Source organism: Cardiocondyla obscurior, linkage group LG20, assembly GCF_019399895.1.
Source record: "Cardiocondyla obscurior isolate alpha-2009 linkage group LG20, Cobs3.1, whole genome shotgun sequence".
Taxonomy (NCBI): Eukaryota; Metazoa; Arthropoda; class Insecta; order Hymenoptera; family Formicidae; genus Cardiocondyla; species Cardiocondyla obscurior.
Genome location: NC_091883.1, coordinates 4,354,183 through 4,380,415, shown reverse-complemented (window position 1 = coordinate 4,380,415; position 26,233 = coordinate 4,354,183). Strand labels below are relative to the sequence as shown.

At 42.7% G+C, this 26,233-nt stretch overlaps 1 protein-coding gene across 2 annotated transcripts in view; it reads left to right on the top strand.

Moving 5' to 3' along the window:
- Kuz (zinc-dependent metalloprotease kuz) overlaps positions 1-26,233 on the top strand; it is a 94,245-nt gene that overhangs the window by 54,020 nt on the left and 13,992 nt on the right. For both annotated transcript variants that reach the window (XM_070669959.1, XM_070669958.1), the window contains exon 2: positions 23,480-23,743. In XM_070669959.1, the coding sequence (XP_070526060.1) occupies positions 23,480-23,743 (264 nt within the window). The remainder of the gene's footprint in view (positions 1-23,479; positions 23,744-26,233) is intronic.

The window sequence follows — 26,233 nt, the reverse complement described above, 5'->3', positions numbered from 1 at the left end:
TGCTGAAGTAAACAACTATTAGCGAGTAATAATCGAGCCTTTCGAAGGCAAAATGCAAGTAAAAGAAGTTTTCTTCATTTCGTGGACTTGACGGAGTCGACAATTTTAGCTACAAAGTTAATTATTAATGTGTAACTTATACAGAGAAAGGACCGTCGCTATTGTGATGTTTATATCACGAAATTTAAACAGTTATTACATTTTTCTTTTTTTTTTTTTGCGAGTTTATTACGTTTTTCATTACACACACGAAACAAGAGTGCAGCAGGTCATTTACTTTTTATGAATACATATAAATCCAATAATCTCTCTTCTTTCCCGCTATTTTTTTTTTATATCTTCTGCGCGCACGTGGAGATTAAATCCATTTTAATTAATCAAATGTTCTAATTAAAGTTAGCGGATATTTCTATCTGATAGATTTAACGTGAAAGGCATAAGAGCATTATACATAATTTAAAAGTGGAATTTATATTTTGCTGAAAACAAAAACAGGACTTGAATCAATTTTTTTTTTTTTAATTGAACACAAGCGCGTTGTAAAAATATACGGAGGCCAATAACATTATTATTAGGGACGACGTAATCGACGCGACACGCGTAATGCGGCTCGATAAGAGAATCGGGTATCGGCCGGAAGAAATGTATACGTGTACGTGGTGCACGTCATATAGGCGGTTTAAAGTACATAGTTCAACTATCTCGAGTAGGCCAATAAAAGTGTATTGAAGTTCCACCGAGTTGCATGAGCTGCCGACAAAAGGGGGATGCGAATGGCGAAAATTTCTGCGCGAAGTAGGTCGCAACCTGCCGGAGCTCGAAGGGATAGATCTAGGAGGAGATGAGCCGAAAGTTACTCCGACAGGAATGAAATCCGCGAAATAAGTCTTACGTAAATAAGCGCCCGATTGAAATACGTATCCTTGGGGCAGCGAGTTTGTGCTTATTTTAAAGATTTTCCCCTGCCCCGGCCCGCCGTCGATATTAGACATATTTTTACGTACAAGGGAAAACCGATCTGCGTCGCGCAAGCGGTGTATGCATACAGTTCCGAAGTTAAATTGGGTACCGATGCATTTTTATTTCACGGTTTATACGGGAAAACTTTCGGCGATATTGTGCGTATTTATATCAGCTGCCCCGACGCGATCGCGCGCCTCCTTTCACTTCGTTTTCTTACCGGAACCAGGAATTTAATTGCATAACTTGCGCTTTTTAGCCGTGACCCGCGGCAGCGTTGAATATTCGACTAATTAAAATTCTCTATAATTTAACAGCAGGTGAACGCGGATATATAATATCCCTGCTATTTGCATTAATTTACATAGTGCTAATAAGATTTATGCCGCGTACGCGCCACTTACGTTTGCGTGAGAAACGAATGCGGGTAGCTGTCAACCTATCGCCGGTACACGTGCATTGTGGTGGGTTAATGAACCAACATAATCGAATTCAGCACGCGTCACACTGTTGCTAACCAGGTCTGCACGGGTTTCGCACCCTCGTGCAATATATACATACGTGTAACTGTCCAGATTTTCTTCGAATCGATGGAGATACAGTTGCTTTCTCAGCGTAAATTGCTCCCAGCTGCCTCATGTATCGAGTTTGTTACGTTTCTACTTGGATGCTTCTCTCTCTTCTTTCTCCCCTTCGTCCTCCATTTTCCACATTCTCGTTCTCGCTCTCTGGAGCACCCTACTTTTTTTTTTCTTCTTTTTTTTTTTGTCGAAAAATCGAACGCGACCCTGCACGTGACGTGCTTTCGAAGCCGCGATAAATTCCTTTACGAGCCTCCCCAGCCGTGGCCACCATTAACTCTCTCGTCTACGTTCGATTACGCCGACATTCCGCGCGGGATAAAAATCCACGTGCGCGAAGAAAGAAGGGCTTTTAAGACTTTGTCGCAAGAAACGGAATTAAATGGATTTCTCTTGAGAGTGCAACAAGAAAAAAAAAAAAGGAAAAGAAAAGAAAAAAAGAAAAAAAAAATTAATGTTGATAACTGCGAAGATAAGGCTGACGTAGAGACTACGGCGTGCTCACGCAACTCGAGTCCGAATTTCCTTTCAAGAGATGCAATCTGCATCGATCGCGAATAATTATTATTTTAATAGCGAGAAATCGCGCTCGCAATTGAGCTGCATCCCAGCCTCCGTCGAAGGAGGCCTCGTCTCCGTACGTTCTTTTCTCAACGCGCGTGTCGCACAATTTAAATTCGCTCGCATCGCGACTACTGTCTGTCCTCACCGCAGATCGTTCTCTGACTCAAAGTGGTTTCACGTTGGGCCCCGCGAGATCGCTGTTGGGAACCCGGGGCCGTAATCGGAATTCTCTCGTTCGGATGCGTATCTGAGGAAAGCGGATTCCCGAAATGTGTACCGCAACCCGCGTGCGCCGAGGGTCCTTTAGCCGGACATCTGATCGACATTAACGAACCCACGCAATGCGCGCGGATCGCCTCCTCACCGCTCTCTTCTCTCTTCGTTCCCTAGGTCCCTCTCCGTCTTGCTCTCTTCTGCTCTTTCTCTCCCTGTTCCTCCCTCGCGCGCGCACGTTATCGATTACTCGCAGAGGGGTTATCACCCCCGCCGGGTGCGCTTGCTTGCACAGGCCAGTGCACACGCCTGTGCCGATCGCGCGCGCCAGCGTGTCCGTGAAATTACAATGGCCGACACGGTGCCTACGGGCTGTATGACGATGTGCACGGCCCTCCACCGAACGCCATCGATAACGATGTCAAATTAAATGAAGCGCGCAAACCCGCGCGATTATTTCGTCCCGGCGATCCCACGATGTGGCTACGGCTCGCGCCGCGTAGCGCGTTCACCTCGCCACGACTTATTCCAACCCGCGCGTATCGCGAGATCGAATCTACCCGGCCGTGACAGACATCGCGTCGCGATCGCGTTTCATTGCGACTTTGATAACCCCTTGCATACGTAATAAACGACGAAAGCCCCGAATTTTATAACCCCGCCGGACTTCCGTAGCTCGTCCGCGCAACGGCGCGCGCGATCGCGTCGAACAGATTGACGAAAACACGCGCGCAGTGTCCGAGTTTTATTTCCCCCGATTTGTTATCGCGGGCTTAAACGTAGCGCGAGTGATATATATGTTTCGAGAAGCAGCGTGCTCACGTGAACGACACGGGGGGATAACTTTCGGTAATTTGAACGCATTTTAAAGGAGCATTTTTACGGCCGTACGCCGTTATAAATCTTCCCGCGCCGCTGTCTCCGTGAATCGGTGATGATTATCGTTACAATCAACGAAACAATATTACACGAGTGTCGAAATACCTTCGGTTACAATCGATATGTTCAATTTGCCGCGCGGACCTGTAATATTCGATACCGAGCAACGCTCTCCCGTAACTGGACACTCCATTTCGCAGATCCACCAAGTCGCGTACACGCGCACCTCGATAACGGCGCTAAATTAAACGATACACAATGATGCTCGTCAAACACATAAAATTTATTTCGCACTCGATCATAAATGGCGCACGCCGACGATTTATTCGACCGTTTCCCAAATCGCGCACGAGAGAAATGTTTCGTCGTAGTAATTTTATTCGATGGCTCTATTATTTCAGCATTAATTATTGTGCATTTTATTGTTGCTCCACTTTTATTATGCGCGCATGTCACTCCGCGTAATAATCAAAGCAATATCTTTCGGGTTATTAATACCTTCGGTTTTCTTTCTCTCTCTCTCTCTCTCTCTCTTTTTTTTTTTTTTTTAAAAAACTTTTACGTTATCGCGGGTATAAGTTATGACACACGGAATTGCAATTACAGATAAACTGCGGGAATAACTGGGAATAATGTAGTCGACAGGGATACCTCGAGCAGTTGTGTTGTGATTATTTTGAAAAGGAATTAATTACACTTTATGCATTTATTGGAATATGTGCCAGAGATCACGTACGATACTCGGTTATTATATTAATGTAATGAGTCGCTGGCTATCTTTGTAGTCAATTAAGAATCATTTCTAGCATTATTGCAAAATTTATTTTAGACTGTTTTGGCGGAAAATGAGTTAAACGAAAATACATCAGCGTGCACTTTGTCGTGAACTATGCAATATTTAGCAGCATGTGCACAGTGTTACATGTTAAATTATTACTTATTTATTCTCCTAAATACGGTTTGATATTTTGGTTAACTTTCGACCGCGTTTTACGCTTAGCAACATATTTCGCGTAATTATCTAGCATCAACGTGATCATTATATTATACATGTTTTTCCACAAAACTCTCAATACGAAATATCCTCGTTTTCGCCGGCGTGCTTATCGAATACATCTCGTCATATCATCGTAATGTGCCGCGGCATGAAATCGAACGTTGTCGAAATTAAGCAAACAATCGCAGTTTGACGTAGATTTGTAATAAATTTTAAATAACCCGATCAATCTGGAGATGAGTATTATCGACAAGTGCATTCGGTTTATTCGTGAAAAATGACATTTGGCTAATTTTAACATTTTATTTTTATCCCGCGAACATATTTTATTCACAATTATTGGAATAAATGTATTTTAATATGTCTGCACTTTATAATGAATTATAAATTACGAGAGCAAATCACGCGAACTAGACGTCAATATGTACGGCATATAAAATCTGCAGCAGTTAAATTAAATTTATATAAAAGTTATTATTATACGAAAGGGGGTTTAAAAGCTAAGCATCGTTTATTATATATTCCGGATGTAAAATTACACATCCTCGGCAGCTTTATTCAGTGATAAATAATGTAACGTATTATTTCATAATATGGAATTGAGCGTTTAGTCATATAAATATGGAGCTTCCTTTATCCCGGCTGGCGCACATAGGGACGCATTTAACGAGCGTATCTGCATAAAATAAAAACCGTGAGGACTACGGGCGTGTTGAATTTGTTGCGAACATGTTTTAATGGCGCGACACGTTCGCGAGTTTACTTCGGTCTTATATCTACTGCTCCATGGGATTCCCGTACGCGCCTTTCATCCCTCCAGTACATCGTAAACCTCCGTACGTTCGCCACCCTCGGCGCTCTCGCAGCCTGCTCAGCTCTCTCTCTCGAATAGCATTCTCCTCACGGTTTGCTCAGCATAGATCCCTTCCGTGAGGGCGAGTAGACGCGTGTACGCTAGCATGCTGCTCGGGACATTGTATACCCTCGCGTTCCTATACCGCCATTACGCTATAAATAACTTGACCCACAACTTTTACGTAGAGGTATTCGCGAAACTGCCGATACCTTAAGTCACTCGTAGCATATATTGCGCATACGTAAAGTCAGACGACGGGTAAAGTTCGTCACATGTGCAGCATGCGCGATATTCTAAGACAGTAATATTAAATCGAGCGGTGGACAAAAAAAAATTGTCCTTCTTTCTTTCTTTTTTTTTTCTTTTTTTTTTTTCATGTAATAGACTTTGACAGATACAAGAAAATAAATTTTGCATTAGCTTAATAATAGAAGAATTTAATTCCCGACGTTATTCACTTGTCACGAAACCGCTTCGGAATCAAAATTTCACAATTCGATATCTAATTTTTAACTAAATGCTGGAAAAGTGCAGGACATTATATGTACATTATAAATGAAACATAAGTCAAACGCTGGACAGAATCTCTCAATTAAACATTATTCGATCTGGATATAGAATTATTATGACAAAAACTTTGTTAAAGCTACAATTAGCGATTTCAGCAAAACCCTTTCTCTCTTCATAATGAATTAAGTTTGATGTATTTTTACAAGAGTGATTGACACGTCGAATCTCAAATCCATTCTCCAATTACCTGAGAATAAATTTACTTTAATTAGTCTCGGGAGCATGATTTTATTCTCGAGTTTCTTCAAAGAGCGCGGGTATTTTCTAACATTTCGCGAACCGCTCTCTTTCTTTTTTTTTTTCTTTTTTATGTTAATAAAACACGCCGTTTTCCGCTGAATGTGCCTTTTTCCAGACTGCGGAGAATGGCAGTTGAGGTTTCCGTAGTCGGCGGTAAGCGATACATCTCGGGGGACCGTGAGAAGACATAATCGTGTTTTGCTACCCAGCAGCCGCACCCTTTTCATCCCCCTCCGACTTCCCTCCGCATTTATAATACTCTCGCGAGCACCCTTAACGCGAATGCATTACAGACCCGCTCAAATTATCGTCGTCGCGCTTCCTAGCACTTAGTCTCTCTCCCGACTCGCCTTTTTCTGACATAGCTTCCCTCTGCTACGTAAATTCCTCTTTCAGCTTTTCCTTGTACGTTTCCCGTTCAGCACCTAAGAATGAAACGGCGATGAGTAACTAGACTTTTTTTTTTTTTTTTTTTAAGCTAAAGCAAAGTATTTTAGAACTGTAATCGGAAATGAAGGATTATAAATACGTTCGGGTGGGTGATTTAAATAAAAAAAAATGCTCGGCTGGATCATCAGAATTTAAATACATTCTTCGCGTTAATTTAAATCGCCATAAATATAAGTCTTCGTGGATTCGACTTGCGATAAATCTCAGATATAGTGGCAGCAACGTGCTATGACGGCGCGTAAACACGTCTGATAGCTCAGCGTCTCATGTTTCAACATCGTTACGTTATAGTGACGCGGGTATACGTCTCGTAGTCAAATTTCACGTGACTAAGGAGATCGGGAAGCTTCGCGCCGTCAATCTTTACCGTGCGTGGGGGCTGCACCTACTCGCGCGCGGAATTTGACAGCGAAGTCGTACCCGAGACACAACGTAATAGCGCGAGATGCAGCTCGGGGGTTGCGTCACGATAGCAGCATCCGACGTGCCGGACGGATATCGATCTCGCAGCCTCGCGGGTTTCTCGCTCCCGGATATCGCGGGAGGAAACGCGCATCGATCGAGAAGCGCGACGCATTTCGAGGCGATCCGCGGAAACGTTGATACATTCCCGGAGATAAATCGCGTCTCGTACATGTATTTGCGCGTGCCTGTCTGCGCGGGTATATTTGGAGGCATCGCGTATAAAGAATCGCGAACCTCGTTACCGAGGCAAAAGATCGAATATCACTGCCAGTATTTTGAAATCCGGTTTATTGTCATTTATCGGAAGGTGTGAGGGACTGGGAAAAAGAGAGGAGGAGGAGTGGAGAACCGTATAAAGGTCGGTGTTAAAATTAAAATTTGCTTCTAGTAACCCGTAGCAACGAATGCCCGCGAATAGATTCCACTTTACTCCCTCCCATTTTTGCGCGTCCGTTTATATCCGCTGTCTCCGACTTCCAAAAGCCGAAAATTGACTCTGTAGCTGTCGAGCGTGATGAATTAATCCACCTCTCTGATTTCTCTTCGTAGCCATTTCGATGTTTACCTCGATATTTTTTCGGTAGGATATATTGTACTCTTCCGACAGCGATTATACAGACGACACGGTGATCCAATTGTAGAAAAATGATCAATTATTCGACCGTTACTTCTCGCCGGGGCATCGTTGACGGATATAAAATTGAGAATATAGAACGCGACGGCTTCAGGCATTTTTTAATTTGTCATTGACCGATATGTGCAAAAAATTTTGGAATTTGCTGTCGGGATTCCGATTCTATTATCGTACGGATTACGCGCCAGTGAATCTTGATTCTTAATTACATCCCGAGTGGATATTCATTTAGCTATTCTAATTTTGCAGCCAGCGGTTAGATCGCGCAGATTAGATATATTTTTTAAATATTTTTGTGACGATTATTAAGTGTATTATTTTAAAAGCATTATTTTGTATTTATGCTGCAGAGCCACTCTGTTTTATATTGCAACATAGATCGAAATAGACGAGGTATAAATTACATAGTTCAGTTTCAGCAGTTTCAAATAGCTCGGGAACTACCGGGGCCGATAAGCGTTGCATTAGAAGTTAGTGCTTTTAAAGAGATAAGAGCAACACGGTTGCGAGGCGTAGATTTATTTTGTGAAAAAGCTATCAATGCAGCGATGGTCAAAAAGCAATTAAAATCTCAATATGCAAAACGAAGAAAAACTAAAAAGCTATCCCGTCATCGGGAAATTTGATTTGCCGTCTGTCACTTCGGTGGTAAAACGAAAATGAGCACGACCAAAAAATAATTCACCGACCATAAATTGATATGCAGATACGCGTGAAACCACGAAGATAGACAAATAATATGATTATGTATCCATTTCTCGTTAACATCCCTCATTTTATTTAACCATTTATTTTTGCTTTCAATTTGATGCGACTGAGTTTAAAGATTTTTTTTATTATTCAGGGGTGGGAATGTCGCATTTCCTGCCTTCGAGGAATTTTAAATGAAAAATCGTTCGATTTCTCGCTATTACGCGCCACGTTTAAGATAACCACCGCGGTAATCCGCGACTAATAATGCCGGTCATGCCATTTCCGTCAAAGATCCTTACGTTTCACGCGGAGCACCTCTGAAAGTCGCGATCACGTAATTTTCTACCTTTACAGGCGGAAAACCAAAGAGTGAAAAGTTTCACACGTGCTCGTCGAACTTGTAATCACGTAACTTTTCTTGGCGCGATAAAGTTTGATTGGCGCTTGAAGCTGTCAGAGAAGTGAAAAGTAACACTTCCCGCGGAATTATCGGTTTTCCTTAAAATTTTGTTTCTGTGCGATCGCGTAACTGACCGACGTGGCAGTCAACTGATAGCAGTTGAGCGAATCTTATCGCCGAAAGTTTTTGGGATCCCCTTTGATTTAATTCGGAACGAGGTGCACGACGGGCTATTTTGTTTTTTCGGCCGTTTGACGAAAAGCAAAATTTTTTTTTGCTATGCATTTTATCGCGGAAACTGATAAATTATTACGGGAATCTTGCATCAGCGGTGAGTAGCTCGTGGAATCTGTTTGATCGATGCGAGGGTCAACGAACTCGGATGGTTAGATTGAATGTAACTTGGCGTAATGAGGAACGGAGCTCAAATTTACAAGAAATAAAATAAAATAAATTTTTTCTGCAAATTTTTCCCTTTTATGAAAAAGACAGCATTCTTTAGACTTGTAACTTTTTATGCCACGAACCGTTACAAAAGTGTTCGAGTCGTTTGAAGCAGTATTTAAAGTACTCGGTCATAAAAGTGCGAAGATGCAATCGCGCTCATCTTAATTTTACGAGTGACATCAGGCCCGCGGCAAACTTTGTTCGTTCGCCGAAAGATTTCTTACGAGTGCCGATCGATTGCCTGGAATGCTTGCTCTGGTTTTTACGCTGCCGTTTGCTTTTATTGTTTAGAGCGGAAATGCGCGGTGGCTTACATTTATTGTTGGCAGGGAAAAAAAAAGAAAAGAAAAAAAAAAACCGCTTGCAATCTTCGCCTTTGTTTCTTCCATCGGAGCTTTCGTCATCTATCGAATCGGCTACATTTTTCGGTCGCGAACTCCTTCCCCGCGTTCTCGTGTTTCCGTCAGTAATCCGCCGGACTAAGTGCACCGCCGTCGACAATGTAGCCTCGAGGAGCATTTCCTGGTATTAGCAGAACGCGCTCACGAATGCACACGTACGGACACCCAGGTGTTCAAAGGTTAAGAAGGAGTACTTTGCGTGCGAACAGGCGCGCTGGGTCCCTTAATTCCCCGGCGGTAACGAGGGAAGGTGCGCGATTTTCAAGCCCGGCGTCGCTGCGAATTAACGATCCTTTACGTTTAAGTAACCGTTAATCCGTCAAGGCGCGAAACCACAACGCTTGCCGATCTCACGGGCTCTCGACTCTTACGGGGAGGGCTTACGACAGGTCGCGTTTGTACCCGGAAAGCGCAAAGTGCACGGCGCCGCAGTTTCGACCCTAGAGACACAAGTTTTCTTCGTCGTTATTTGTTCTTCGAAAATAATTACGCAAATTAACGGCTTCTCGTGGAAACGAAAGCGAGCGCCAAGCTCGACGATGTTAGGAAACGTTTCGTCATGAGGCTCGCCGGACAATAATGCGATCGTGCGAGTGGCCTTGTCTAACGATGGCCGACGCTTCCGTTTCATATTGTCTGTAATCGGCTAATGAATTTACGTCCCGCGCGTTTCACGTAAAATTGTGCGAGGTAGTAATGCGATCATCGACCGTCTACGTTAATGGTGTTGCGAGTTCAAAGTACATTCGCGCCGTGTTGCTCTGCCGATGTCGATATAATTGCATTTCCTTTGCGGAAAGCTGCTTTCTGCAGGTAATAAGTCGTTAACAAGGGCCAAGAATGCAGGCGGTTCAGATACAGTTATACGAAAAGACGAAATAATAGAAAAATAACAATTACGGAAAGAAAAAGAAAAAAAAAAAAAAAAAAACGTGGGAACCTTCACAGCTGTCGGCGATAATAAGCTCGTTTCGGTTAATCTTTCATTATTAAAAAATTAATAATAAGAAAAAAAAAACGTACACCTGAACAAAACAATACCGTGTGAAATGACATTATAAAGACTCACTTACAACGGCAAATTTAAAATAGCCTTATCCGTAACATTTTATATTAATATTCAGTAACCTTTTCGCGTTTTTTAGGTTCCACTTCTTACGTCGAATATAATTTATAAATGTAAAAGGGGATTAAAACTTAATCGTGGCACATTTAAAAATTAAATAAAAAGGAATTAAAGCGTTCGCTCAGTTAGCACACCTATAAGGTGTGCCTTTATCACTCGAACCGTCAACGTTACGATATTTCTCGGCCGCGCTATTTATAGCACGAAGAAAACGTGCGACGTCTGATAAACCCGGCACACGTGCGTCGGGACGATTTACCGTTGGGAAGAAAAGTAATGCCCGTCGGATTAACGCCCAGCCGGCAGAATAAATATCGTTTGTTGAGCGGTACACGTACGCAGGGCTAATCGGCGTTATTCGCGTATCGAGCGGCCGAGTGCATCGGTTCTCCCGTGATGAATGCGACGCCGCAGATGGCCGGATACCCAGTGTCCACGGTGCCGGTGCAGATTTAATCGTTGCACGTACCTACGTGCGTCCGCGCCGTGCGTCCGTCACACCGCGCGATGGCGAAATATTTTCGTAATAAAAGTTTGACTTTTAGTCACGCGCGCGCGATAAACTGGGCGCCGTTATGTATCGTTACGCGGCACGACTGGAAGTAATGCCTGTTTCTGAATTCGCTCGGCCGACATACGTATACGTACGCCTCCCTCCCCCGAACCGTAAGCTTTTACGATACGGGCCGCAATTTTCGCGGCCCGTTTAATGAAGTTAAATCGACCCGGACATATATTTCCGGAAGAAAGTTAATTTTTTTATATTTTTTTATTTATTTATTTTTTTCCAAGCACCGTTTTGCGCCGGTAATTTTTCTCCGGTGCGCTTTTTCCCCCCCTTCTTACGTTGTCGCCCCCGCTGGATGCTTGTTATTTCTTTATGCCGCATAGCTGCTCTCCCGCACGTTCTTGTTTTCCCAATATCGTGACAACTATACCTCGTCTGCTCGCGTTATCACGTCACGGCTCCCGCTTGTTTGCCGTCGCTATATCGGATAATCGATGGAGCCGGGCAGCTCTTCAGGGAGCCAAAAGTGACGTCCCGCGAACCGTGTCCGAAACTAGTTCGCCGTGTCTCTTCTTCGTCCGCGCGGCAATTTACATCGACTTGCACCGGTGGCTTCCCAGTGGCTTCCGCGAGCCGTTTCCCGTATGTTTACTCTCTCCGCGAGGGAGCGGAAAAATGCACGAATAATGCTCGCGCTTTCAGCGGCGTGATTATGGGATTAAATCCTCGAAGCTTCGCAAGAGGCACGACGCTAATCCTCTCGACGACGTCGAGCGAGCCCGCAACCAGCCGAGCTATAAATTCCTGTACAGCGTTCCGGTTACACGATTCCCTGGCGCAGATTCCGCCGTCCACGGCGGAGTCCTTCGCGTGCATTTACCTCGTTTTGATCGAGTCCCAGGTCTAGCTGTCAACTACAATAAATATTAAAGCGTGTACGTACCGATGCGTCGAATATGTACAATATTAAAATGAGAGCAATAATTCGATTTTTTAAATTATTTCTTTTTGTCTTGATATTACCGCGAGATGACGTTCGCGGGACATCGGACACGTCCGGCGCAAAATTCACGAGGAATATTAAAATAACGTCGCAAACCCCTTTGCCGATGATTTATGTCGATTGCGAGGAGGCGAACGGAAAAGGGCTCTTTTCTCTCTATTTCTCTTTTTCACGTTGCCGTCTGGCCGTTCGCGGAGAGGGAAGCAGCCGTGAAAGGCGATAAATCTTGCGTGCGTCTCTCGTCGCGATGCCTCTGCCAGAACAGCACGCATGTTATCTCACGTTTTTGCGAAGCGAAGCAAGGACCATCGACGACGAGGGGAAGGGTGGGAACGATCGAAGTTGCACTCGGCGGAACGTTATTTATCGCCGAGCGAATGAGAGCGCAATCTTGATTCGTTTCAATGACGATGACTTGCAGTCGGGAACAATTCCCGTCGCGCAACAATCTTGAGACAGTTTTAAGACGGCATAAATTGTTCGGAAAGTACATTACGAGACGATAAAAAAAAAACAAAAGAAATTAATCTCTTATAAATAATCTTCAAATGGTTAATAAACTGACTGACAGACAAACGCTATTAAAATTTAAGAACAGTATAAAATATGTAAAAAAAAATACAAATTAAATAGGCAAATGTAAAAAGTGTAAAAAGAATTTATTTTACATGGATTTCTTTTAAATTATAATAGCGCATTATTCCAAAAAAACGTTAATGAAACTTTAATAAAAGCGCGGTCGATTTAGAACGAGTTAATGATGAATTCTGTAATGAATTGTTAACGAATCAAGCTTCTACTTCATCAGCAAAATGATTAATGTTTATTATGCCTCCTCCATACAGTGTTTTATACGGTATGAATAGCTTTTATCTGTCAAATGTGAAACGTAAATGAATTGCTTCGGCGCTGTATTTCGGCAGCATTTCAGAACGGCGGCGGGGCTATTATGTATCGCGTAAATGTGGGTCATACCGGACGCATATTTGGAAATTCCGAAAACGTAATATCATTGAAGCGCAATTTTACGGACGTCTCGTTTTGCTAAATCCCATTTTGCTGGAAGCGGGAATATTTAATGGCGACAACAAAAATATAAAACGGAGAGAGAGAGAGAAAAAGAGAAGGAGAAAGAGAGAGAAACGTTTAATCGTTTATTTATTTATTTTTTATTTTATTATTTTTTTATTTCGTTAAACGCGGTCGACGTTTAGGTTCTCTATGCACTTTTGTCTCGAGAGAAAATTCATTGTGGCTTTCTGTTCGCCGGTTTTGTCCGCGTGTATACGTGTGCCGCGACACGAAGAAATCGGTATGCCGGCCGGAGCATGCACCAGTAACTTTGAGACTCGTTTTATGTACGTCGTCGGGCGCGCACGCACAAGAAAATTGAATGCACTTCCGGTGCACTGGGCACTACTTGTGACATGCACGTCTCTTTTGTCTTCTCTCTGCGCGGCTTTTACGACGGGCATTTGAAGTTTGTCCGGTCCTAGGTATATTTCGCCGTATACGCCGAAACACGTTCGCAAACGTCATAAATTCTTCGAGTTTTAATTGTGGCGACAGTAATGATCTGCCGTTTGCGAGTTCATTAAAACAAACGTCTCGCGAATGTGTCTTCATTACGAAGCGCATCGTAAACAACGATATTAAACGCACGCGCGGCGAGATATATATATATATATATTTTTTTTTTCTGTTCTCTTTCTATTGCTTGAATTTAATTTATTAGTGTTTTGCGACGCGCTTTATATATTATTTATGTGTTACCTACGCTGTGCAATCATTGGAATAATTTATTAGAAAGCTGGATGCTGTGCAGATGGTACGAAGTGAGATATCTGGCGCAAATACGAGGCGAAGGTACAGTTTTGCGCTACATTGTTCGCCTCGGTGGCGATTAATGAGAGAAAAAGGGGAAATTTCTCGCACTTATTCGACCGTAACATTAATTAGTAGACTAATGTTAAACTCGTGTTTCTAAACTAATTCAATTAAAGCCTTTCTATAGCCATACTTTGCGCTTCTTGCCAAACAGCGATAGAGTTTAAGCATAACTCGCGCAACTCTCTTACCGAAACTTACGAAATCCGGTATAGTTATATAATTTTTGAGTACATTTATTTGTAAATTAATTATGCTCTCCTCCTTTTTTTTTATTTTACTTTATTTCTACCTTTTATAAAAATGTATAATTAGCAAAAGATTTATTCGTTAATCGTACTTGAAAATTTTTCCGCGCAAACCGCCACTCGATATCTTCGAACGTACAAGCACGCGACAGCTTTATATATTTGATTGCAGATTTAATACTGATCGGCGTCGCGAGCGAAAGAAGCGGCATTAATCGGCGGTTCTCGGGTTTCGCTCGCGCGAAAGTATTATCCCTCTCGAGCCTTTATATCGAGGGAGTGCGCGAACAGTTGGCTAAATAGTTAAATTAGATAATGGAGGTAGACAGGGTCGGCACGTGAAATTGGGTCAATTGATTCCTCCTCCACCGTCGTTACGGTCTCCCAGTTAACACCAGCTCGGTCTATCAAATCCGTCGTGTTTGATGATGCGAGTCCGTTCTACATGATATCGAGATCACTTCGATGGCAGGGATAAACGAATTTAATCTTTAGGTTAAAACTCAATTCCTCGTGACTCCCCCGCCGGTGCGATTGTTGCTTTAAATGTGCTATGTTACGCGGAACCAACCGTAACGCTAATTTCGATAAACTAAATTAATTGTAGAGGTAGATTTCCTTCGAGCAGCTTCAGTTTCCAGGTTGATAGTTCAAATTTGACGATGCATAATCAACAGTGGTTGCGATCGAACATTCAATGTGTGCATTATACGTAATTTCCTACTGATATTAACAAGCAAACGAAAACTTGATGAATCGAACCCGAACGTGGACTCGGAATAAATTATAACGTTGCCAATATTAACTGAAGAAAATTCGTAAGCGAAGAGGGAGATCTCTCGAAAAGAAATTCCTGGGGGGAATCGGTTTCTTATCTACTCCGTGCTAGCCACCGCTTCTCGTTCTCGCCCGTCTCGCCGGAGAAGTTCATAATCGTTCGTCGTTCTATTACGGTGCATTTCGCGATATAATAATGACAAATACTATCGCCTGTTCTACTTTTCGAAGCTCCGCTCGCGCTTCCGTAAATTCTCAGTTCGTGCGCTCAGGGCAAATCCCTTCCTTATCCCGACGCGACGGTGTTAAATTCTTGACGATACGAATTTCAACACAGCGCAAGAGGTGAGAGGTGGAGATCGTCTTCCATTTTACTTACACGAGATCCTCTTACGACGGGAATCAACACGTAGATCGGGGAAACGCGCGCGGCGGCGGCGGCGGCTGCGGCTGCTGCAAGAAGAAAAGACATTCCACGAGGTCCCCTCGTGGGGCTGATCGAACGTGTACCGAGTCAACCCTATTTTCGCCCCTCGAGTCACGAGGTGGTAAATCCTTGGTCCCCCGGGCGAACTTCGGTAAACATCGACGTTAACTTAGAAGAGAGGCACGGGTGAACCCGGGCGAGAGCTGGAACGAGAGGGTGGATAACGCAGGGCTCTCGCGAGACGGGGTGAGGCGAGGCAGGCCCTTATCCGTGGCGGATCTGATGGGAATTAACGACGGTCGAACGGCGCGGATACGTATCGATACCTCGCCGCGCCGCGGCCGCACTGCTTTCGCGAAAACATCCCGCTCGTTGTTTTTACGATAGCGCGCTCTTGAATCGCGGATACACCGGGAATAACGATAACCGACTTGTGCAGGAAAGCGTTTTTACGATCGAACCGATTGGAGATTACCTGCGCTTGAAAATATCTGAGAAATGTGCACGCTACCAGGTTTCGATAGTAACTGTTTAGTATTACAATTAATAATTTTTAAAACACATATTTTTAATTTCAAGAGAAATAAATTTTTTTTTTTTTTTTTTTTTAATAGAAATATTTGCGAAGTATTTATTTCTCACGTTTTTCTTATATTTTATTTTACATTATCAAGGTGTGTGCATTTCTCTCTTACGAGATAAGAAATTTCGTTGTGCCACATAACTCTGCAATAAACGCGGCGTTCGTTGGGATACCGTCGCCGTGAATTCACGGCACAGTCGGGAGATGGGTAGTCATGCTCTATAAACTCTCCAGTTCCATTAATTAGGTCTCGAACTTTTTATAAGCTTGTTACATTCGATCGATGAGTGTTTACCAAGACGCTGGAGTGATCTCGAATATCCTCAAGAATCGTCTGACAAGTATATAAATCACCGTCTTGCCCCGGGGAAGTTGCGGCTACAAAGCACTCTGTCTTCGTTTAACTTTGAGGACGTTGATAGTGCCGTTATCTGTAATGTTTCGTAGGATGGAAATGCAGCGCGTAGTTAGGTAAACAAATTCGGGTCGCGTTAGGCGTTGCACCGCCGCGGAACTTTCGCTTTATCACGCGGCGATCCTTCGTGCCGACGAAATCGCTAGAAACAATTAGTGGCCTGTTGTGTTAGGCATACTTTAACGCCGGCATTAATGCGGATACCTATTATAATGTATGACACAGGTGCGGCCTGTTTCCCCGCGGTGCGATCACGCGATCGTTTTATTTAAATGCGAGGGAGGGAAAACGCGGCGCTCGCGGTGGGTTGGCTAAAAGTTTCAAAACGCTCAAGTTCGCAGGCTTAGGAGTTGGGTTTAATTTTGCGGGGTCTCGCTCGTCCGCCGCATTGTTCGAAACTATTTCGGGAATAATCCTAATTACACGCGAGCAACCGTACTGTCGCGTTACTTTGCGCGGCGTTCCGTTAGCGATTCTCTTTGCTCTCCTCTCTCGCTCTGCGCCGCGAGGACCAAAGACCTCGGATGCGAGTTCCATTCCACTTTGAGACTATCATCCGAAAAGTGGCTACTCCTGACGTTGTTGATTGCAATCTCGTGCAATTTACATACTCCGTTAGTTAATCAGAAGATCGTACACAACTAGGTTTCGCGCACCGCGCAAATTGAGTTATGCGTGTCGGTTCCCGCTGTCGTGTCATTTCCCGAGAGACGTCGAGATTATTATTTAGTTATCAGAATTTATTTTATTTGAAATTTTAGAGGGCGGGCCGCGTCTGAATTTATCTCGTTCGAATTTTGCACCTTGTACGCAATTTTAATTGTTTGATTGAACGACGGGTATCGCAGGACTTAATTAAATTCAATTCAATAGGGTTGTGGATTTCTCTCTGTGCTTAATGCACGTTCTGATTAAAATTTATCGTGTAAGCAGCGGGATCGTTAGCGTTTCGACGAGCATTATTAAACTGGAATATACTTGGTGCGTAGTCGGTGCTTCTTGCTCGAATCCTCACCCCCCGTCTGCGGTTGTATTTTTTGTCTTGCTGCCGGAAAGTTGTTCTGTTTCTTTTTTTCTTTTTTTTTTTTTTTTCTTTTTCTTTTTTATTTCTGTAAACACGATGCGCATGCGGGCGCGTGAGATTGATCGCGAACGAGGCATGTGTCCATCCTACGTGCTCATAAACCATACAACAAGAGATCCATCGGTCCGTGACGAGATATACCCTCCCTCTCTTTCTTCTTTTTCTACGTTGTTTCCTGTATATGTGAAATACATATAGTAAACCGGAAACTAGTTTTCTCCCTGTCTTTGTCTCTCTATCTTCCTCTTTCTCTATCTCTCTTTCTCTCTCTCTCTCTCTCTCTCTCTCTGTGATGCATCGGTAAGAGTAAAGGGTATAAAACGTCATATCCATAGATCGACGCCAGACGCGATTTGGCAGGAAGTATACCGAAGACGCATAAATTCGAATTCGTTGGCCTTTATTCGGTTTTTATGGCGTTATCCCGCGATAGAGAATGGAAATTGGGTTTTTCATGCTTTTTGTTCGGCCATCTCGATGAAAAACCGGTGTCATTCGTCATTTCAAAGTGGCATCTGGACTGGATATAGTTAGCTAGACGTTTCAATGCGTTCAATGCGATATTTCGTAGCATCGAGCTCGAAATAATGCGCTAACGAGTAAATCGATCATTTTTATCATCAGAAAAAAAAAAAAAAAAAAATTAAGAATAATTATTATTTGTACAATTTTTCCTGGCACAAACGGCGAAAATAATAATTGCGACGTGCTGCAGCTTTAAGAACGCGGAAGAGGTCTCGGGGCTCGTGAGCTTAAAAATATATTATCCCTTAAGACGCGGCGATAAAAGGTGAAAATTGAATTCCACGCGTTGTCGGCTTAATTTCATTGCCCGACGCCACGTGGACGCTATTCGGTGTTTAAAGCTGGTCATTTTAATTGCTGCGTTACGAGCGCTGAACACGACGAGAGATCATGGCAGAAAAAGCGAGAGAGGAAGGCATAAGAAAGAAAGAGAAAGAGAGAGAGAGGTACGTCGAACGTGGACGATGGTGGTTTGCGCGGCTATTTCACGGTAATACTCCATTCTGCGGCAGAATGTCGAAGCAATTTCACTTTGAGGTATTTCAAATCGCCAGGACTTTTCCCACCCTGCGCTTCCCTTCCTGCATGTGGGCGCAATGTCGCCGCCCGGAAATGAAATCCTTCCGAAACCGGGGGCTGGAGCGGGCGGATCAAGCGGATCTGGCCAGCTTGGAAACTGCCGTCGGTCGCTTTCTATCGTCTATCTAAAAGCGCGGCACCGACCGACCGCAAAAGTATCGCTCCCGTCGCATCCGGTGTCTCGCTATTATTGTTCCGTTGTACCGTAGAAATCCGGGCGCATCCGTCGCGTCCGGGGCGCACGCGATGTTCATTAGCGAGATTGAACGTTAGCGAAAGACGGAAGGTACGATCGCGCTTGTGGCAAATCGGCGAGAATCCCCCGGTACTCCGGTAGCGAACGGGATCGCAACCGAGGTTTCAATCCCGGGTCAATAATGACTCGGCTTCCCCTCGTTGCACATACAATGTCGCGTAGAATCCACGACGTATGAACACACACTTGCATGTAAAGGAAGAGACGTTTGATTGTGCTCCACTTCACCCTAATAGTGACGCGTGGAGAGGACATGCTCTCCCGAAACGCGCGATAGTGCAAAAGCGGGCACGGAGCCGCATACTGGATATTTACGCTCGTAGAACGTCAAAGAGCATAATGGCACGTGCACTGACCCGTTTGCCTCAATAACCACATCTGATACGCGTTACCTTGAGATTTAATTCTAGTCTGGCGTAGCGAACACGACGATCTAGCAATCGTTTATTACCATCGGGAATCCTGTACCGAATTACACGCGAAATGAAAGCGAACTTGAGAAAAGATGTATAGAAAGGAAAATTCTTAAAGTAATATATTGCATAATTGTACGCTCTTCTAATTTTTTTTTTCTTTTTTTTTTTTTTTTTTTTTTTTTTTTTTAGAAATACAGAGAATTCTTTTCTGTTTAAAATATGTTAATAAATTAAACAGGTTTTATCGGACTGTGAAAGAATGTCGTTAACGAAAGGATAATTCTCTGAGTAGATGTACAATTTGCATTTTCTCGGCCCTCAGGCGCTTTCATCTTCGTATCCAAATATTACACCGCTCCGTGAAGAGTTTTCGATGCAATTCGTGCGAAAGAATACCGGTGTGGCCGAAGACATAGCTCGGAAAATTGCGGGACAGAATGAAGGATAGGCTGCCTCATTTTCCGATACCGTCCCTTCTCGTTTCCTTAGAATATTGCTCTTTTTTTTTTTTTTTTTTTTTTTTTTCTCCTCGATCCGGCATTAAGGTTGTTGCGAAACCAACGTCCCTATCATTCCCGAATGGGCTTCACTGTTTTTTCCGCGGCTAAAGTTACTTTTTCCGCATCGGATTGAATATTGGAAGCGTTCATTAGACCATAATTAAAACTTAGATTAAGCGATAAATATTACTTAAGGAAGTCACTCGCTATTATAGAAACGCGCGGGTTTTATTTTGAGGAGCTTGTAAATTTATAATGAAGCACGAAAACAAATCGAGGATTTCCAAATAAAACTCCGTCGTTATGCAAGTTTGAATGACATCTTCTTCGTCAACTTATTCGAAATGTCCAAGGTTTGACGTAATAAGCAAAAATGGAGAATACATTTTTTTTTAGCTTTATTTTTTATTTACGAAACTGTACAAAGATTTTTCGATCTGATTCAATTTTCTCGATTTATAAACCGAGTTTGCATAGAACTTTTACTACATCCTCTTGAAAATGAATAGGAATATAACGACGAACGTAATTACGTTGAAGCTCGGTAATGATTCTTCATTTCGTGGCATCATTTTATTTCTGAGCTACAAGGAATGTTATATTATTTTTCACATTGCGGAATTTTTGTCCCGCGTTGCGAGCAACACGCGAAATAAGTTCGTCCGGATTTGCCGCGTGGTCCATCGGGCATTCGATCGTTCGCGAGGGATTGGAAGATGCAGTCTGAATCGGAAGTGCATTCGACGGTGTGCGTTCTCTCGGCACGGCTGGATATTAATTAATTGAGCCAAGCGACTCTCCGTATCCTCAGCAGAATAAACTGCAAGGGAAGAATTAAGTTTCATTGTTACGCAGGACGCGCGAATTATTATATTTTATTGCGCACGCGAGATATCCTCGTTTGTTACATCGCTGCGAAGGTATACCTATATATATTTTTCTTTTTTTCGCGCCGAAAAGATGCAGGCGCGTTTGATTTATTTCTTCGTGCCGTGCAGTCGGCGGAATTTTCACGCTCTGAGATAAACTAGTAACGTTATACAAGCGCGTATCGATCCACCTCCCGCTACAATGCATAAAAAGGTACGTCGTCGCAGTCTGTCTCATGCATCATATACGTCCCTGCAGCTTTAGATGTCGATACGTTTTCATGTTTCGTTTCGAATCCTTCTATTCATTCGAGAGCGGATGGAAATGTGGAAGCGAGTCGCCCGCGCGAGTTCTCTTTTTATTTGATATGGGGCATTCGCCGAAATATACGAGGTTTTAGCCGCGAGACAGAAATTCATTATTACCTTGATGAACGAACCTCACGATTCTGCTCAGTAATATAATTACGAGACTGTTTAGTATTGGAAATCGACGGTGCTTAACGAATTACGCGTAAACAGATTGCGAGAGATTTTCTCTTGCGTCAACTTTAATATAATTTTAATTTGAAACCCAATTATCGCGACGTAGGGGAAAAAAAAGAAAAAAGAGTTTTATAATTATCTTAATATCGTTTCGTTTAATTAAAGTTATGAAATTGTGTGACGAATTTGATGGCGTTGCCGTTTGTTCGATAATTGTACCGTTGTGTTAAAAGTTAGGAGGCACGAAGTGATGGCGTCCAGTTAAAGTTTCATTAAAGAATAATCAGTTTCACATACGCTTGGAAATATTAGTTTTCTCTAATGATTTTACTCCCCCGGCGATTACGCGTGATGTTGGTAATTAATATAGAATCAATAATTTTTTTTTTTCTTTTTTCTTAAACGTATAAAAAAGACGAGCAGAAAAATTATCATAATTGTTTTATTATTAATTACGTGACACGATCTCGTTGCCAATAATAAATGAGTGCAGGCAATAAATGAACGATGAAATGCTTCCTTTAACGTGTATAGATGGGACGATAATTGATAAGCCTTCCCTACTCGGTTTCAAGCCCTCTTCTATTATTTGATCCGGCGGATGAAGACGAGGAGAGAGTCCAAGGCAAGGGTGGACAATCAGCTTATTTCGAGCTTACCGCGTAAAATTTCTCTTTGTTCCCGGTACCGCTGTCCAAGAATGGTACCCGGAGAGCCTTAACGTTCCCTCGTCTTCTTTTTTAACATCCTCTTGCTCGGAACTAAATAAAGTACTGTCCGCTTTCATAAAAATCAATTTTCCCCACTCGCGATATTACGACCGGAAGCGCAGTGTCTTGTAAAATATACATCGACTGCATTATTATCCGGCATTTCTTTTGATGTTTCGCAAATTGCAGCGCTAAATACGTTTTATAGATGTCGTAGAACAGGTAATGGAAAGGGAAATGACACTCTCAGTCCGTGCCTAATAGGACGTCGCAATTAGAGCCTCTCGAATGCACAAGTGCGTTCTTGTATAAGCACCTTTATGATTTCTCAGATACCGGGCGCAGCGTAATATTTCACGGCGCATAATGAGATTAAACGCCTGGCGTCGAGATAAAAACGTCAATCGTAAAACAGTTTCATTTCCTCTCTGCTTTTTCCTACGATCGCACGAAGCGTTGCTCTGTGAATCTGTAAATTTCTTTGCTGTACGAAGCGACTCCTCGTCAATGAGAAATTATACCGAACGGACATCGAATTTCCGGCGTGATGAAATGGTCTCGCTTTGTAATTGCACGTTACGTAAACACCGGGGAAAGAATAATCCGTTCTCGCATAACCGCTCGAAACTTGCCGCTTGAGAGGTCAGACATCCTCGTCTAGCGCGACGCAATTTAGCGTTATTCGCAGATAGGCTCGGGAACATTAAGAACTTCGTAAATTACACGCCCCATTTGTCGCGATCAGCTTTAAAAGTTACGCGTCTGGGCATCGGGGCTGACTCATTTGCGCGATTGCACTTATCGCGAGTGCGGAGGTGGCGGAGCTCTCGTGAAGCATAATGCGAGATGCTCGCGAGGTGCGCTTTAGAAATCGGCTAAATGACGCGACGAGGAAAGTGCATTCTTGCCCTCTATAATATTCATATACTAAGGGAACGTTGTTCTGAGAGCTTTGCCGTGAGTGCGCATCTCTCGCGGAAAGCATTTAGGATTTCAGAGGACTAGAAAAAGCGCACGTTCTCGCGTCGTGATTATTTTGAATTTTTTTTTTCCCCTTTTTTTTTTACGGGACGAAGGCTACCTGATATAAAATTACGTCGTGCTTTCGGAAATTACGAGTGATATTAGCCCCAAAGGGCGAAGGGGGAGGGAAATTGCTGTCAGGTCGTCCTCCGCGGGACACTTTGTCTTGTTAACGTAGTCGAGATAAGCTACGCGGCGCAATTCCCAAGTGCTGGAGGCAGTTTCTACGCTCGATTCCCCTGATTGACAGCGTATCGATTGAATCATTTAGTTTTTATCTCGCGGTTCAAGCCGGGCCGCGTCTCGCCGAAGCGAATAGAGGTCCATCTTAGTCGCACAAAGAAACGCAGAAAAATCCACGCTGTGGATATTGAATTATTCGATCGGCTTGATTGCACGAACGTCTCGCGGAGGATGCTCCTGACAGTTTTTGCGCATCCGGCTGCAGTTATTTATTCGCGATGCGCTTTAAACATCGTAGAATAAAATATGACTGGTATTTATAATTCGGGAAAAAATACTCGATATCTGCGACGCGTTATAAATTTGTAATTATTTTTTTTTTTTGTAAGCTTTTTTAAAGCCAGATTTTTATATTCGATTTCAATTAATTTAATTATAAAGGATTTAATTGAACAATTATTTTAAGGAGACGGATTTCAAGCGTTGCCAAATTTAAATACAATTGTTATTTACATTTGTTGCAGCTCGTCGACTGAACGAGTACATCCGCCACTACGAAACGCTGTCGTATCCCGTCGAGGAGGTTCATCGAAGCCATCTGAGAGCGAAAAGGTCGATCAATCGTGACAGCACCGTGACGTTGAAGTTTCGCGCGCACGGCAAGGACTTCCACATTCGACTGAAGCGAGACTTGACCACTTTTAGCAACAATCTGATCATCGAGGGATCCAAGGGGGAAAGACAATACGATATTGACGTATCCCACGTTTATCAGGGCAACTTAGTCGGTAAGTCTTACAATCACAGAGATAAATGTGCGAGACGTATTTCCGATCGATCACATTTCTTCTTTAGCCACTCATTAAGTCTGCATTTATTTTTAAATAATGCAGTGTTAAATAAAGAAGAAGAAGAAAAATGTAATGAAGCAGCTAACTTGTTTTATATATAAAACGACACAGTTTAAAACAATGCTATGATGAAGCTATATAATTTTATTCTTTAATTCGATTACGTATAAAGTAATTTCCAGGAAGCTCGCTTGATTCGACATTATCGTTTTAATGAAATATATCAAAATTGATTGCCCGGGATTTTTATTATTCCCGTAAATTTAACATCATTGTTTTATTTTTACTTGACCTTTCGAAACAGACTGCACGTGCCGTCCGGCGATAATATACTTGTCATCGATCCCGCTAAACTTGCTCACCCGTGATTAATTTATTTGTTTTATTATTTCATACACGTATTGGATTTTCTCGTATTGACTTGCCACGCCGGACATTTATCCGCGAAATATTTTTCCAGCCGTTTCTATAATGTTGCTAGAATTTCTGTAATGGAAATAACCGGTTGGTTCAAAGATACCTTGTTTCCGGGGCCGTAATGCCATGGTATAAACTTAAACGTCGCGTACACTTTTTCAAATATAGACTCGTGGTATTATGACATCAAGTCAGCAGTCTTCGCGGTGCCCGATATATTTTTTTCCAGAATTTACGCCCCGCGATGTAAAGTCACACGAAATCGATCGGTGACGGCCGTTCGAACTTTCAGCTCGCGAGAGACTCGCGTAGACATCGATATAAAATTGTACCAGGACCCGTGTTTATATACCAAGTTGCGACACACTCCGAAAATATTTATTACAAGAGAAACAGCGACATTTGTTTCTGCAAAAGTAATGCAACGACTGCATGCGCGCCGAGGAAAAACCGGCAAAGGCTGTATAAAGAGGTCGAAGCTGAAATATCGAAGCGCTGATTTCGCAAGTTACACTGCTTTAACGTTCGGGCATCTATTTACATTTAATCTACTGCAACATTTGGTATTGTCAATTATTATTAATTATTCAAACGAGAAACGTAATGTGGGCAGATATAATACAAATATTGTTTATTGTTTCCGTTCGAAATTTAAATTGTAGGGTAATGAAATAATTAATATCACAAGTGACCGATTTTGACAAGCTGACTAAACTAATTTATATTTCACTTTGCGCAAAACAGTTTATTTCAAGGAGGTCTTGAACGTGATATTTAGAATTACTCAGATGCTTATTATTCTAAAGTTGTCACGAAGCATGGAATCTAATCAAATCTCGCTGAGGGGAAAGTCATCTTCAAATCCGCTGCAGAATACGTTGCTGAAGTTTAACGCTATCCTTACAAGACGCTCTGCATATTCAAAGGACTTCCGTCAAAATAAACTAAATTTAACAGAGGTGGAGGGAAGTGCTTTCAACTGTACAAACAAAGAGCCGTACTTAAATTTATAACCACGGTACGTTCAGCGGTTAAGCTTGACCGCCGCGTTCGCATCGTCGGCCGGGATACGCATTCCGGTTGCATTCGCGTAACCCCTCGGCAAAGTGGCACTACTTCTTTGTATCGCTTCCGTGACGTCACCCGATACCAGGTGCAACACGCAAAAGTACGTGTCAACGTAGATACCGAGCAGACCCTTTACTTTCAGTCCAATGATTTATGAAAGTTCAGGAAGCAACGTTTTGGATTATGAATCAAGCGGTTTATTGCTTCCTATCACGATTTTCTTTTTTTTTTCTTCCTCCTCCTGTCCTAACTTTTGGATAACGCCACGAAAACATATTTCAATTTAGGGGTCGAAGGGGAATTTTAAATCAAGGGAGTTTAACCAGAGCACTTCGTCACCGTTGATAAGTCCCTTCGACGTATAATGCTGTCAAATCCGCGAAAAACTTTGAGGCTTTAAATAAAAAAATGAAACATATTTAAACGCGTTTTTCAGCTTTTAATTTAAATTCTTGGAAAGTCTAGAGAACTATACGGGTTCTGTAAATTTTATTTGGAATATTCGAAATTGTTGCTTCACAGGGAAAAAGGTTAAAGAATAATGTCAATGTTATAGAAATATGTATGCTCGCGAAAAAGAAAGTCGAGAATCGGAGGCTACCTGGACCGTTTCCCGTGTTAGAAGTGAAAGATTCCCTTTGTACTTGCGTCAAAAGGAATTTTGAATTTTGATAAGCTCGAGTTGTGCGGGCGACTCCACTTTTCTGTGATCTATTATCTAAAGAGAAAAAGAATATGTGAGAAACACTCCCTGAATATTCTCTCTATTATTGTCATTTATTACGCTGCCTGCAATACGCGAAGGTTTTGTCTTGCGCTTTTTAATGATTCAATACTATCTTTTCACGTCGAGCACGTTAGTCGGAACTATGTTGCAAAATATTTTCCATGCATAACACGTGACGGAATACGATTTCAACATTTCCTTTAGTTTCAAATACG